General features: G+C 33.2%; 1 protein-coding gene across 1 annotated transcript; it reads left to right on the forward strand.

Moving 5' to 3' along the window:
• The first annotated feature begins 541 nt into the window (after window positions 1-541).
• On the forward strand, window positions 542-14,970 carry LOC122016487 (splicing factor SF3a60 homolog). The gene is made up of 13 exons (XM_042573791.1): window positions 542-861; window positions 976-1,092; window positions 1,324-1,428; window positions 2,474-2,619; window positions 2,936-3,032; window positions 4,729-4,893; window positions 7,663-7,734; window positions 8,882-9,031; window positions 9,627-9,704; window positions 12,959-13,087; window positions 13,645-13,791; window positions 14,431-14,581; window positions 14,686-14,970. The coding sequence occupies exons 1-12, from the start codon at window positions 688-690 to the stop codon at window positions 14,575-14,577; spliced, it is 1,527 nt and encodes a 508-aa protein (XP_042429725.1). The 5' UTR covers window positions 542-687; the 3' UTR covers window positions 14,578-14,581; window positions 14,686-14,970.
• Window positions 14,971-15,023: the final 53 nt, after the last annotated feature.

Below are 15,023 nucleotides of genomic sequence, written 5' to 3' on the forward strand. Positions count from 1 at the left end.
TTGAGTCAATGAGCTGGAGGGCGGTAGATGGGTCGTCCTTTGCTTGACATCCTACAGTTTGTCCATCGTATGTGGCCTCCGGTTGATTGCCTCAATTCAAAATCATCCTACAGTTTGTCCATCGTATGTGGCCTCCGGTTGATTGCTTCAATTCAAAATTACAACTTAAATAGGAAGATAAATGTAAAGGAGATCATAACTAATTTCAGTTAGATTTTGACCGTGATTCAATGTACAAATTGTGAAAAGGATCCAGAAGAGATTAAGGATTATAAACCAGCGGAATTAAGTTCATTTTTTTAAACTATTTTTCTTTAGGGAAGAAAGAATAAGGAATTTATTATTATTATTATTATTATTTTTTAAAAGGACAAGAATATTTTTCAAAAGTTATATGTTTATTTTTATACATGTTAAAAAAATAGGAAAAACATAAAATTTTAGATAAATTTCAAAAAAAAAAAATGTATGTTGGTATTTTTTTTTGAAAAAATTATCCGACAATAAATAAATAAATAAATAAAACTGGCCTACTATCAAATGTTTTCCTAGCTAATTGACAACCATTGTGCAGACGGAGTTCGATAAAAGAGTGTTTCCACAGACTTGGCCAAAACAAAACCCTAACCTCTCCTCTGGCAACGAGCCTCTCCTCTCTTCACCTCTACTGCAACTGAGAAGAACGCCATGTCTTCGACTCTCCTTGAGGTGACGCGCTCCGCCCATGAGGACGTGGAGCGCCTCGAGCGACTCATCGTGCGAGAGCTCCAGCGCGAGCCCGACAACAGCCGAGACCGTCTCTTCCAGAGCCACCGCGTCCGCCACATGATCGATCTCATCACAAACACCACAGATAAGCTTGTAATCCCGTGTTCTCATATCCTTCTATTATGTAATTTCGTCACATTATCTTGTTGTCTGGCTTAAGCGTCTGATGTGCAATTTATTTACGTTGATTTTTCTTCTCTCTGCAAGATTGATGTATACGAAGACAAAGACAGTGCGAGGAAAGATGAAATTGCGGCGCTTGGCGGGCAGACTGCAACTGGCGCGACTACGCTCTTTGGTGCGTTTTATGATAGGCTTAAAGAGGTGGGTGTTCATTCAAGCTCTAGATATTGAAAAAAAAAACTACCATTTATTTGGTGGGCATTTGCTTCTGCTTCGGATTTGGCCGATTTTACATGGTTTAGTGCACAATTCTCCTTCCGATATTCAATATGATTTACGGAGATCTACACAATACTTTATGTTGATGTTTAGGAAGCTTGATTTCATAATTTTTTCAAAATTTTGCATGATTCTGAACTTTACCTTGTGCAGATCCGTGACTACCATAGGAGACATCCATCAGCTCGTGTGGTTGATACAACTGAAGAATACGAAGAGCTTCTAAAGGAAGAACCACATATTGAATTTAGTGGCGAGGTATCTTAGGAGTCTGTCATAATTTTGTGCTTGCTTTTTCCTTGCGAAGGACACTTGATTCCATTTTTCACATGAAATCAATTTCAAAGATTGAGATTCAAAGCGTGACACCAACTTGAAATTTATCCCACAAAACACAGGATTCCTGCTTCATGATCTAGATTATCTAGTTACTTTCCTGCAAACTTGCTTATTTTTCTTTGGGTTCTTCCATATTGGTTATGTCTGTGTCTTCAATATATGATCATTGATGGGTGAAGGAATCCAGTTTAGTGAAATCCAAACAGTTCAATTGGTTTGGCACAATAATTATATATGTTAACATATGGAAGTATTGTTGCTTAACTCAAGCTCTGACTATATTTTTGCCAAACTAGCTTTTGAGTTTGAGTTGTACTTTTCTTATGGTAATTCAGTTGATCTAGTTATCAAGGATGAGTTTTGATGAGTTAAGTATACTCAGTAACTCAAGAAACTGAAAATATTCTATTCCAACAAACAGCTATAATGTTCTAACTAAGCCCAGTAATATGAGTGGCAAATGGCGAATGTATGAGTGCAGTGGAGATGACATAGTCATGGAAAAATGAATATTTTCTTTTTTTGATGTTTGTTCACTGTGGTGTGGAATCTTGTGAATAATAATTCTTTTGTTTCTTCCAATCACGATGAGGAATGGGATAGACGCCTTTGTGATTTTTGGATTTTAATTTCTGCAGGATTTTGTCATTGTGCATGCAGGATCATGCTGGCACACAGGGTAAGCTTTAGGTGTTTATACATCTTCGTGAATCGTGATCATATATCTGATGCCTTTCTGAGCTAGGCTGTCCTGCAATTTTTGATAATTGGGCAAAGCTTTTCTTTTCATGGCGTTATGTTGGGGTGGATGGTTATTCTAAATAAAAATGAACTATGCACTTAATATATTTCAGAGTATACTATGTTTATTTCTGAGAGTACCTTCTGAGATATCAACACGCAATTGTGTTTTGTGGTACTACAACATAATTTTCTATTTATGTATGTTTGGTTGTTTTCACAGGAAGCTTTTGGCCGATACCTTGATATGCATGAGCTATACAATGAGTATATCAATTCAAAGTTCGGGGATTCTTCTACAGAGTACCTGACTTTCTTGGATTCATTTTCTCAAACTCAAAGCATTCCATTCCATCTGAAGTTGAGTAGGTAAACCCTGACTTTATATTTTGGCGTCTCTTATTTGTATTATTGCAAATGCCAATGCATCATAGCCATCACAATTAAGTAGTTTTTGTTTCATTTATGATTTATTTTCACCCATTTTCTGTGGAAAAGGATGTTCGAGAGGTTCTTTCTTATGCTTTTCTTTTAATTGTCATATAGTTCTCTCTAGCTTTGTTAATTTATTCAGTACTTTTTAACATTATTTTTTATTTTTCTTTAGTAGCGATGCTATGCCATAATATGAATGGAAAAAAAAGACTTGAACTGCTCTGACTTTACTTTTTGTTAATTCTGACAGACAATATAAGGAATATTTGGAGCATGTTTTGCAGTATCTTGTATCATTTATGGAACGTACACAGCCACTACAAGATCTTAATAGGTTATTTGAGAAGGTAAAGTTGCTGATTTTTTTTCTGCTAATGAATTCTTTAAGTTAATAACTTTGATATACATCTACTGTATTTTATTCTATGAATACTTTAGTTAGCAATACTAATGTTCTCTTGGATGAGAGATTGATCCATTGACTTGTTAGACCCAACTATTGACCTAAATTTCTTAAAGTCAAAGATAATAATAGCTTACCGTCTAAGCGTATCTGTTTTTTATATGCCACACACCACCTTTCTGGACTAAAGTAGGATGTTAAACTTGTGACAATATTTGTTAATGTCTAAAGTCCAATTCATGGCCCATAATATTCTTAAGTTGGCTACACATGATGTCCAATGATGGCTCAACCATCACATAGGCATCCAATAACACAGCTTGTGTAGTTGAAAAACTGACACATTAACTCAGGCTTAATTAAGTATTTTGACAAGTGGTTCGGCCTAACAAATTAATGTGATGGTTAAACCAGACAAATTAGTGGGTCGATTCTTTAATCTAATGGGTCTTGAGAAAATATAATTTAAGAATTTGATTGTTTTAGAAAAAAATTATTATCTTCTAATCTTGCATTTGATTATAATGTGAAATGTCTTATTTTCATCTTTCTGTCATCTTAACAAGTATCTCTAATTTCAATGTAAATTTACTAATTGGTCTTATTGGAAAGCAATTGTATTGATCTTGGCACTGCCTAGTTTAATTTTATTTGAGTTGCCCATCAATTTGTAGTTTGACTGATATGAGTTCATTAAATACATGGCCATCATGTATGGCTGCCCCTGTACGAGAGAAGGACAATCTCAATCTCTTGTTAAAGCAGAGAAAGAACACTAAATCTACTGAAATTGCTAAATAATGATCATAAGTCTAGCTAGTAGTGGGCTTCAAGTGTTGGCAATTTTATACCGCCATTTGATGGCCCATGATGGTATATTTAATCCTATGTAAATCCTGAAAACTTTGTAAACATGTTCCTAAGATTTTTTTTTGAAAAGGTAAAAATGGTTTGATAGTAGCAATTTAAAATAAAGAATATTTAAAGATATATTTTAAGTGCAGTAAATTGTATAGTAAACTATTTATGTAAATTGGCTATGACTAATTATGGGCAATGTGACAATAGTATTTTGGATATGACATGCACAAAAAGGTCCCATTTACATTTTTCAATCGTAGTTCATGATCAATGCTAAAAATCAAATCAACGAGATCAAGTAATCTTCACAGTTTTGATCAAAACTATCTAGTTTATTCACATGATTTCATTTTTTTTTAAATATTTTGTTGTTTCCTCTACTTCTAGTCTTTTCTCAATTAATCAAAATATGAACATGATCTCATTTTCATGCTTTTCTTATCTAATGAAATTGCATTTATTATCCTAAAAAAATTGAATTAATGAGATCTAGGATTCATAAAAAATATAATAAATTTTTTTTGTAAAGTTTGTTTCTAAATATGTTTTCTTGCTTTTCCATATTTTGCTTTATTTCTTTTGATGTTTTCGTCAATTTAAATTTATATTATTCTGTGAACCTTTAATCTGGTAGATATTGACTTAATTTTTTAATCACTTGTTGAAGCTGAGTTGACCACATTTGCTTAGTGGAAGCTATTCCAAATTCATAGAGTGATATTAATAAACGGTCTTTTTACTAATATAGCATAACAAGAAGTTTATTTTTCTCGTAGCAGCTTGAAGTTGAGTTCGAACAACAATGGGCTGATGGGAAGGTTTTGGGATGGGAAAACAAGGGTTTAGACAGAGATCCACTTCCATCACAAAGCGATGAGCTTGATCTTGAGTATTACAGTACACTTGAAGAACTTATGGAGGTTGGACCTGAAAAATTGAAAGAGGTTAGTTCTTTGCCCCTTTACTATTTCTCTAAGCTGGCAGTCTATACAATTCATTATCCCCAATGGTCCTATGTTTTTCAGTTTTATTCTGGTGAACACTGACGTCAGTTTATTTCAATCAAATTTATAGTCTTACATCATCTACTGATGTTGTCAATGACTAGGCTCTGCTATTTTTTTTGCCTGCATTGCTATTTTTCGCTTGGTCTGTTTGTTGTGTGATACTGATTTCTTACTATTTTTTGGAATAAATGAAAGGGCAGTATAAATTTGGGCCTTTCTTGGCCTGGTAGCTTATTTCATATTGTATTTTACAAAAAAAAAAAACATTTCCCAAATAACAAGATTGTTTTGAAAATGGGATTGACGCTTTAAAAGTTTCGATAATGAACATTTATTGAGAAACAGTTAATTTAGCTGTTTCCATGACAGATTTACTATAATGAAAGTAGGATATAATAGTTCACATTAGGAATAGGGTTGCGCTTGGGTTGGGTTGGTTCATTTTTTTAGAAAAAGTTCAACGCTTGGTTTGATTCAAGTTATGAAAACATCCCCATTTGAAAAAAAAAACTTAACTACAATTTTTTAGCTTGGTTCGTGTTTCAAGGATCTCAAATTTTTGTATTTGGGGATTTTGGATTTGTTATACTACACTGCACATTTCATAGAAAATGAAAAGGGCACTCTTTATTATCATTATCATTAAGAGTGCCTCATTTTAAAAAAAAAAAAAATATCAAAACAGCATCTCACTTATAATTTTCTGCTCAAAATATTCCTTTGTTCTCAGTCGGTCTAACCGCAAGAATATGAACTGGCAACCTGACCACCACCTTGGAGCTACTTTAACCAAAGCAGGTCCAGGGTTGAGCTGTAGCTCCAAAATGGTGCAGCTTTGGTCAAAGCAACTCCATCGTGGAGCACACAAGCTATTTTGGGCATAAAATTTTAGGTGGGGCGTTATTTTGATAATTTTTGGAATTGATGATATGGATAAAAAGGGCGTTCTTTTGATTTTCTGCTACTGAATTGAACTCTACAAAAGCTCTAGCACTAGAATTAGACCTATAATTCACAAAAATTGTATATTGAATGCAAGTTCTTCAATTCACAAGAACTATATATTTAGATTAAAAAAGAAACATAGTTCCTATTGTCATGTTTCAATTGTAAGTCACTGATAGCAATAGACTAAAAATTAATCAACATTTCTTCTCACTAAATATATAGGATCCAATATCCACACAACTAAGAGAAATTATCAACGATGAGAACTGAACATGATGAGCTATTTACCATAAATTCTAATCAGCTTAAATGTAACTGCATGTTACAAAGAACGTCAAAAGGAATGCTGGACATAGAAGGGTTGCTGATTAGATTTATGTTGCAATGTGGAAGAAGAATTAGTGGAGGTGAGGGGTGGACATAAGCAATATATTTTCTTAGAAAAACTCAATTTTTTAGTCAGTTCACTTTTCAGGATCTATTGGTAATCTATTGCTCTAAGCCATAAATCAGGACACACACCAAAACTTCCAAACAAGACTTGCCATGACAGGTTGACAGTAAGCCTGTTGTGGAAAAAAATGAATAAACTTTGCTTAATTAATGTGTTCATAAGGAAGAATAAACACTTTCAAAGCATAAATCTCAGTACAAAAACATTCTTGCAACTGCAGAAAAGGGATGCAACGTGGTATGGTTCTTGCAAAAAAACACTATGAAATATGATATGCAGCCATAAAAAAATGAAAATTTCAACTTATACTACTTTTATGGATTCCCTAATGATTAACCTGATAGAAATTGAATTGACAACTTATCAATCAACTGTCACTGTGCATAGATCAATTGAGTAATTTACCAATGAAAGTTATATACTCTCCTTCCAGGATTTACAAGTCATTTGTTGATGATGCACACACCTTCATAATCTTAGTTATATATCCAATTACAAATGTACATGCATCTCTTTTAAGGAAGGATCATATAAGTATTAAAGTATGTTGTTCGCCAAATGAAATAAAATGAATGTGGCATTCTCAAATCTAAGGATCATTTAGACAGACACCTACCTTGCATGAAACAGCAAGCCACATGCAACAATTGTTCTCTGGGATTTTATAATTATCAAATTACTTAAGATAACAAATTTTATTAAACAATGCAATTACAATATATAATGAAGTGTCTATACAATCTGATTGCTCCTAATACTAAGGCACCATCACTAACAGTACCGCCTTGCATGATTGGTACTTCAAAGGAAATCAAACTTTGATTATGACATAGTTTGAGGTGGATATTGGAAACTATAATAAACTGTTAATGTTTAAATGAATGCCTTTTCCCTCCAAATTGCAGCATTGCTTCCAAAGGGAAGAACGACTAATGCTCTCTCTGGCCGTGCTTACTGTTAATTTTGCTGAGGCTGATTACTGACCATGAATGTTCTCTCTGGCTATGCTTATTGCTTGATACTCTCGGGGCTTGATACTGACCACTTATGTTCTCTCTGGCTGTGCTTACAGAAAGGCTAAGGCTAAGTTTCATAGAATATCCATATGGTAGCTAGTTTTAGGTGCTACCTGCTAGGTAATTCAGATTAATGTTTGTGGTCATAGTTGGCAAACTTTTTGAATGCTTCTTTAAAATGCTTTAATATAGACTAATTTAGCATGCAAAATTGTTAGTATTTCTTTTCAGTGATTTTTTTTATGCTTATGATTATTTTCCATATGCTGAGTAATGACAACACTTTAGGCCTTGGCGGCTCTTGGCTTGAAAACTGGGGGTACTCTTAAACAGCGTGCAGAGAGGTTGTTTCTTACGAAGGTTAGTAGTAATGCCTTGTTTAACTATTATCACTACTTTGGGTGTGTGTGTGTACCTTGGTTTCAGTTTCCATCTATAACTAGGCAAATTTATCCTTAATCTTTGTAAGTTTGCTTGCTTCTAGTTTTTTCTTTCTGTTTCATATTTGAATAAGCATCAAGGCAAGTTATTTTGCCAAAATTTTATAGCTTATATGGATAAAATTCTTTATTGTTTCCTTATTTTTGCACAGTAATTTTTGACCATTCATTTTCATGATTGTTTAAGGTAAAATAAACTGTGTTCCTAGATAGACGAACTATGTTTCATCTGGTGGAATCTTTTTGCATGGGATTTCTTGTTTTACAACCAGTGATAAGATGAATATTTAGGGTTGGTCTTGATTTTCTTCCCCTTACACAGTGATCACAATTACTTCCTGGATTTTAAGATCTTATGATCCTGCATCACAAATTGGCCTTGGCATTTGTTTCCCAAGTAGGATTTTAATCGAGATGATATCTTATACATCCTGATCCTAAGTTTCGATACTATTATTAGGTACGATGTCAATGTGAAAACTTGACTTAATGGAATATGCTGACATTCATATAGGTTCCCTAAATTTATCTACACATGTTAGGTTCATGTTGTGAACAAAGAATATGCTTGCACTAGCACTCACTTAACTTTGCTACAGCTTACAGGTTCATTATTGTGAACAAAGAATATTGTGAAGTTTCAATAATACATCCATCCTGACAAGATAATTTTAAGTCCTTGAGAATGCTTCCAAATTTTCTAAACTGTATTTTGAAATATAGACAATCAACAATCACTGCTCATACTGGAGATTGGGCTATCTTAAGGTATTGATACCACTAATCCTCGTCATACCAAGTGGTATGACGTGGTACACCACTTGCTATAGTATATTTTGCCAATTTGCTTAGATTGTTATCAATTTTGGATCATGCTTTAATCCTATAACCTTGTCATCACATTTCATACTTATCTTTGTTCACTAGCTATTTAGTTTTCCTAGATTTTTTTTGTCTTCTAAAGGTCATGCACAGATTTCTTTGATTTAATTTAATTTGATCTGGAAATTTGAGCATGGTTGTGTTTGTTTCTTATGGATAACTTGAGCATCTTGGTTCCCTTGTAGAACACTCCTCTAGAGCAACTTGATAGGAAGCATTTTGCAAAAAGCTCACGTAACTCAGAGAAAAATGTTGCCACTGATCAGATTAGTTCTAAGAAAGAAATCGCTTTAATGGAGGCAAAGTTGCATCAATTATGCTCATTCAAGCATTTTGTACACACATCTTTTTTTAAATTCTTTCAGGAGAGAATAGTGTTGATAATGTTCGGTTTGATTCTAAACACTGAACTTTGGCCTTCCATGATTTCATATCATATGATGGGTATATTATTGAAGTAGAAATTGCAGGTTATGTATTATGAGAGTGCACTATGAATTCTGTAGATTAAGCTATCGTTAAAATCGAGGATGTAGTGGTAAAAAGAGGAGGGGAAGGCAGTGAGAGAAGGAATTTCCTATGAATTGTATATTTGCTAAGAGAGGGCTGTAAGAGAAACAAAGAAAATGACAAAGTTACCCCTTTCATCGTCATTCCCAAGACATGCTGGTTAAACTAGTTTCTTATAGACTTTTTCATCTTTCTCCCTTCTGTCCACCTTGAACTAAGAGTGGGGAAAGGAGGCCTAATAAACTAGAGAAATGATTGTTTTCCCTTCCTTTTCCTTCTATGTTGGCTTCCTTCCCTTCGAGTAGACAAGTCCAGAATGTGTAATATGCATGCACACTACCATTTAAAACCAGAAGTACACTGTGCTTCTTACTCTCTCATTTCTTGTAATAACAAATGGTCCCATCTTTTTATTGGCAGGTTATTGATCTAACTAAAGAAAATATTGAAAAGAAGCAAGCTTTAACATATGAGGAAATGGAAGCAGAACGTGAAGAGGTAACCTTCCATTCATCAATGAACTCTAGGATTGTAACTTATAGATAATAGCTGTTACACTCTGTGGATAGTTGCTGATGAAATGTATTTTGATCTTGCAATACACTTGTAGACTTTGCAGTTTATGTTTTGTTCAGTGTATAATTGCCTGTTTAAATGATAGAAACTTATCTCTTTGGCAAGCCTCTTACATGGTTGAGGATATTAAGGAGGATGAAGCTGGGTGCGTAGCTAAATGTTGTGATGTAGTTAGAAGTAAGAACGTGGAAGCTCATGCTGTGGCTAAGCTAGAGATGGTGGGGGCTGTGATCTTAAAGTGGACTTGGTAGGAGGATATTAAGGAGTTAAGGGCTTGGTCTCTAGCTAAATGGCGACATCTATTTAGAATTAGGAATATTTAGGTTCTTGCTGTGGCTAAGGTGATGATGAAAGGGTCTTCAGGTGGAGGTTAGTTTGTAGTATTGTAGTTTTCTGAAGAATTTAATGTAATAGTTGCTAGCTGTTTAAAAAAAGCATTTATAATTGTCTTTGCTTTAGCAATATTCGGCTTCTCCAATGTTAGGCCATCAGGTTAGGCATGCTTTTTGACTTAAAAAGAAGCCAGTGATTTCTGTTTGCTTGCAGAGAAATGAGAGGAAAGGAAATATTGTTGATAAAAAGTTATTATTTCATCCTATTTCTTTCCAAGTAAACAAGAAGTAGCTTCTGTGTATTTATTCTGAATTCTGATTGACTATTTTGCGTCTTGAGGTGTATCAAGGTTTTGTGGACCTAATATCCTAATCATAACTGAAATAATTGGGACCCATATTGGTTCTCTTTTTGTATGTTAGAGAGAAATTTGTCATATTGTTGTTTGAATAGCCTACAAAGCTGCTAATTAGCTGTCATTTGTAGAACACTGCAAGCTGCATGCAATATGGTTGTGCAATTATATTTTCTTGAATCTCAGTGCCAAGTTTTTTGGTAACATTGTTATATTTTGGCTGTAATTTTTTTTTTTTAAAGAAGTACATGCAGGTAGTGTGGCTATTATGTAACACATATGTGGTGCTAATAGGATTGCGTATGTGCCTCATGTTAATAAGTTAGTTTATGTTATTTATATTCAACAAAATGTGATTTACATAGTTCTTAATATCTTAAATCAGTACTTAATGTAATGAACTATTTTCAAGTCAGGGTAACTAGGTTTGGAGTCTTGCTTCTCATTTGAAAAGAGGAAGCTTTTTCCCTAGTCAAGCATCATACATCGATATTTTTCAAATTAAATATTTGATTTCTATTCAACTAAATTAAACCAATTTGATCAATGTCTGTCATGAAATAAAGCTGACATTTAGAACAATAAATAAATAAACAAATACTTTAAAATATTTATATTCAGTAACAGTGCAAATAAATATAACATAATATATAAGGATGCTTTTATATTACAAAAGGTATGACAATAAAAGTAAAATAATTACATTAAACAATAATATAAATGTATAATAAAAATATTTAACTTGTGGTACTTTAATCTGTGTTAAGCATTACTGCCAATGAGCTAAAATGATATGTAAAAATAAAAATAATCAAAGATGCAAAATAGAAACTTTTGAAATAAAATAACTAAATTAAGATTAAATATTAAGTGCAATAAATTAAATGTGAAATCTATTATATGTAAAATATATATGTCAGAAAACACACTTTTTATCATCTAATTTTTAGGGTAAATATAATTACACTTCACGTAGTTTACTGGTATTTTATATGCCCTCTCCCCACCCCCACCCCCACCCCCACCCCCACCCCACCCTCTCTTTAAATATTCACTTTAGTCCATAATATTCATTATTATATTACATTTAATAAAAGTTTATTCTATTTTTTTTTGTTATATAATGATAGTTTTTTACTAGATATGATCATTGAGAATGAAAGTCAGAATAAAATTAACATATTACAACATATTAATTTGAGTTAAATTAATAGATACTATAGATCTAGCATGGATATTTTTGGTAACATGTCAATATATGGAATACCAGTAAACTTCATGGATGCACAATTTGTTGGGTATGTTTAGTTGTTGCCTCTTTACAATTTTATATCAGCAACTGAACATTCAAAATAATTTTCATCTGTGCTTAATACCAACGATGCTGACTTGCAAGTTTCAACCTTTTGGTGTCTGCCACATGGATATTATCATTTATCCCATAGCTGAAGGCATTGAATTGTATGTAAGATTATATACTACTAATATCAATCTTTTAAGTTACTTTTAACTTTGTAAGAAGAAAATTTTGGTCTCCCTTTACTTACACTTTCAAACTAAATTGATTCAATATTTCAATTATTGATTTAGGTCTTTTTTCACGTGTTTTGGTCATATTGTTTCACTCTCACATTTTAATATTTGTTGGAGCTATCTCTCAATCTTTTTTATATAAGTTCTTAATCTTAGTGTAATCATCTTTTCTACAATAACTTTTGTATGCTTTCTTAACTTAGCTACACTTCAATCCTTAATGCTTGATTTGTCACACCATAAATTTATAAACTTTTTTTTTAATTCAAGGGGCACATAAGGATCACAAAAGACTCTAAAAGCTCCTCTTATTTTTAACTACCCAATCATCTTCCATATCAACTTGTTGAATAATAGATGGGATACCATTAACTAAATAGTTAGACTTGTTATCTATAAAGACTGGAACTAAGCAACCTTTGGAAAGTAGTATTTTCTTGAAACAAAGAGAACATTAGTCTGTTGATTATTTATATTTTATGCTGTGTTGTTTGTAAACTATTTTTTCTCCACAAACTCTTTGTGTAGGTCTAGTTAATCAGCTTGGTTCTGTGTGCTAATTGAATATAGAAGCATTAGGTATATGTGCCCCACATATATACTATCTGTTATATTACAATCTTTAATCAGATCTATATTAGTCTTGCTACAGCATAGAATCCAACTTCATAAGCACTGGGTCAGCCTCCAGATGAACATGTAGCCACAAAGGAATCTGTGAGTAATGGTTAAAGGATACATAGCTAGCAAATGCAGGCAATTAATTCAACGGTTAAAACCTTTAACTACTTGTTTACTCATGGTTTTCTCCAGTCCTCTTCCAGAATTTGGTTTTATGTATCAAAAAGATTTTGTTAATAGAATTATATCTTCCTTCCATCTTTAATTTGCTTCTGTATCTTAATTGCCTTAATTTTTTTTCAAGTTTAAATCACATTTTTGTTACTTAAATCAGGAGGTGACACAAGCTGACTCTGAAAGTGATGATGAGGAGCAACAAATCTACAATCCTCTAAAATTGCCAATGGGCTGGGATGGGAAGCCTATTCCTTACTGGCTTTACAAACTTCATGGACTTGGACAGGTGTGCTTACATCAGTCCCTATGTTCATGCAGCATGCAAATTTTAGACTTATCTGATTCCTTTAATTCATCATGTTATTCTTTTATGTGGTCCAATGTAAGCAAGCCTTTCACAGCCATCTGTGATTATAAAACTATTGTAATCTATTTTAGAATTTCACCTTGTCAATACATGGTTCATGTGAAACCATTCATCCAAATGTGCGTGCTATCAAATTAATGGTTTCATTTTATTGTACATAAGCTTTTGCTCTTTTTTTTAATACGTCCATATTAATACTCAATAATTTCATAGCTTTTCCTGTTTGTGCCGATGAAAGAAATAGGCAATAATTTCATAGCTTACAAGTATACTCCGTTTAGTGCTTTTGTTTCCTGTGTGTTTTTTTTGCTTCATGGATTTCCATATTAATTGTTTTGTCTACATAGCCGTGCATGAACTATTGTTTATCTACGTAGTTTGACCGTGAATTTTCTGTAGGATTTTAAATGTCGTATAATGCAAATAGTTCAGAGTTGCTAATTAACACGAGGGATCATTTTGTTCCTTTGCTGTAGGAATTCAAATGTGAGATATGTGGGAACCAAAGCTACTGGGGACGAAGGGCATTTGAGCGCCATTTTAAGGAGTGGCGTCACCAGCATGGCATGCGCTGTCTTAACATTCCTAACACTAAAAACTTCAATGAGATCACGTCCATCCAGGTAAATACAGACATTTACATTTACTTCAATGAGATCCCATCCATCGATACAGACATTTACATTTATTTCATAGCCATGCTTTTGAATTCAGTTTAGTATATGGCTCCACAAATTCCAAAATCCTGCAAATATATCACTAGCTATTATTGATTGCTTAACCTTCTAGCATTAATTTGAATTTACACATTATAAATTCATAGTAAATAGAAGTATTCATAATAATTTGAGTTTATTTTTTTTAAGTATTATTTATTTGTATAGAACTGTATACATGAAAGTCAGCACTCTGAGACAACATGGTTGGTCTAATAGTGTATTTTTACCATCTTTGTAGCCTAATAGGAATAAATGGTTCACACGTTTCTCTAAAAGACTACTTTTCATTATAGCAAATTTATTTTATTTTCAAGTTATTTCTCTATCTTCATCATTATTTCATTATTAAAAAATTGGTTTAGATATTTTAACTCCTAGAAATTTTAAACTTTGTGACATCAATGCAAGCGTAAGCAATTACCTATACCATTCACCATGGTAAAAGAAATCTCACCTTGAATGTTACCCATCACTCACTATGGTAAAAGTCATGCGATTGAATTTCACCATATTCCTTAACAGAGCTATTAATTCCTTCATCAGGAGGCAAAAGAACTTTGGGAGAAAATACAAGAACGTCAAGGAGTCAACAAATGGAGGCCCGACCTTGAGGAAGAGTATGAAGACAGAGAGGGTAACATCTATAACAAGAAGACATACACTGATCTGCAGCGCCAGGGGCTGATTTGAAGAGGTGATCAGTTTCATTTGATTATTGGGCAGTTTGTTTAGTCTTGTTATTCTGAAAAGTGCAATTTAAATTAAAAAAAATGTAACATTTTTTTGTTCGCAACGCAGGATCTGAAGAGATTTCAGCAGCCAATGGAGCTTGTTAAAGCCATATCAGCTATTTAAACGCATTTGAGCCTTTTCTACTATCATGTATTCACATTCCAGGATTAAGGTTTGCCACTAAGTGAGTGTGTTAGGTTTAAGGTGTTGTATTGCATTAGTAAAGTAACATTTTTCAACAAGTGCTCGTGATTTATGTGGAAAGTGCTCGCCATCTGCTAGTTGTCAATTAGCAGGAGTTATATTCGAAATACACAGCATTGTTCAATTTTCAATCTGTTTCCCTCGCCATGTACTAGTTGGTATATTCAATTTACGTTGAGGGTAGCAGATCTAGTCTACGA

Source organism: Zingiber officinale, chromosome 8B (assembly GCF_018446385.1).
Source record: "Zingiber officinale cultivar Zhangliang chromosome 8B, Zo_v1.1, whole genome shotgun sequence".
Lineage (NCBI taxonomy): Eukaryota > Viridiplantae > Streptophyta > Magnoliopsida > Zingiberales > Zingiberaceae > Zingiber > Zingiber officinale.

Coding starts and splice junctions, on each gene's coding strand:
- LOC122016487 (XM_042573791.1), top strand. CDS start 688: ATGTCTTCGACTCTCCTTGAGGTGACGCGCTCCGCCCATGAGGACGTG. Junction 3,033..4,728: donor TTAATAGGTTATTTGAGAAG/GTAAAGTTGCTG, acceptor TTCTCGTAGCAG/CTTGAAGTTGAGTTCGAACA. Junction 9,032..9,626: donor TATGCTCATTCAAGCATTTT/GTACACACATCT, acceptor TTTTATTGGCAG/GTTATTGATCTAACTAAAGA.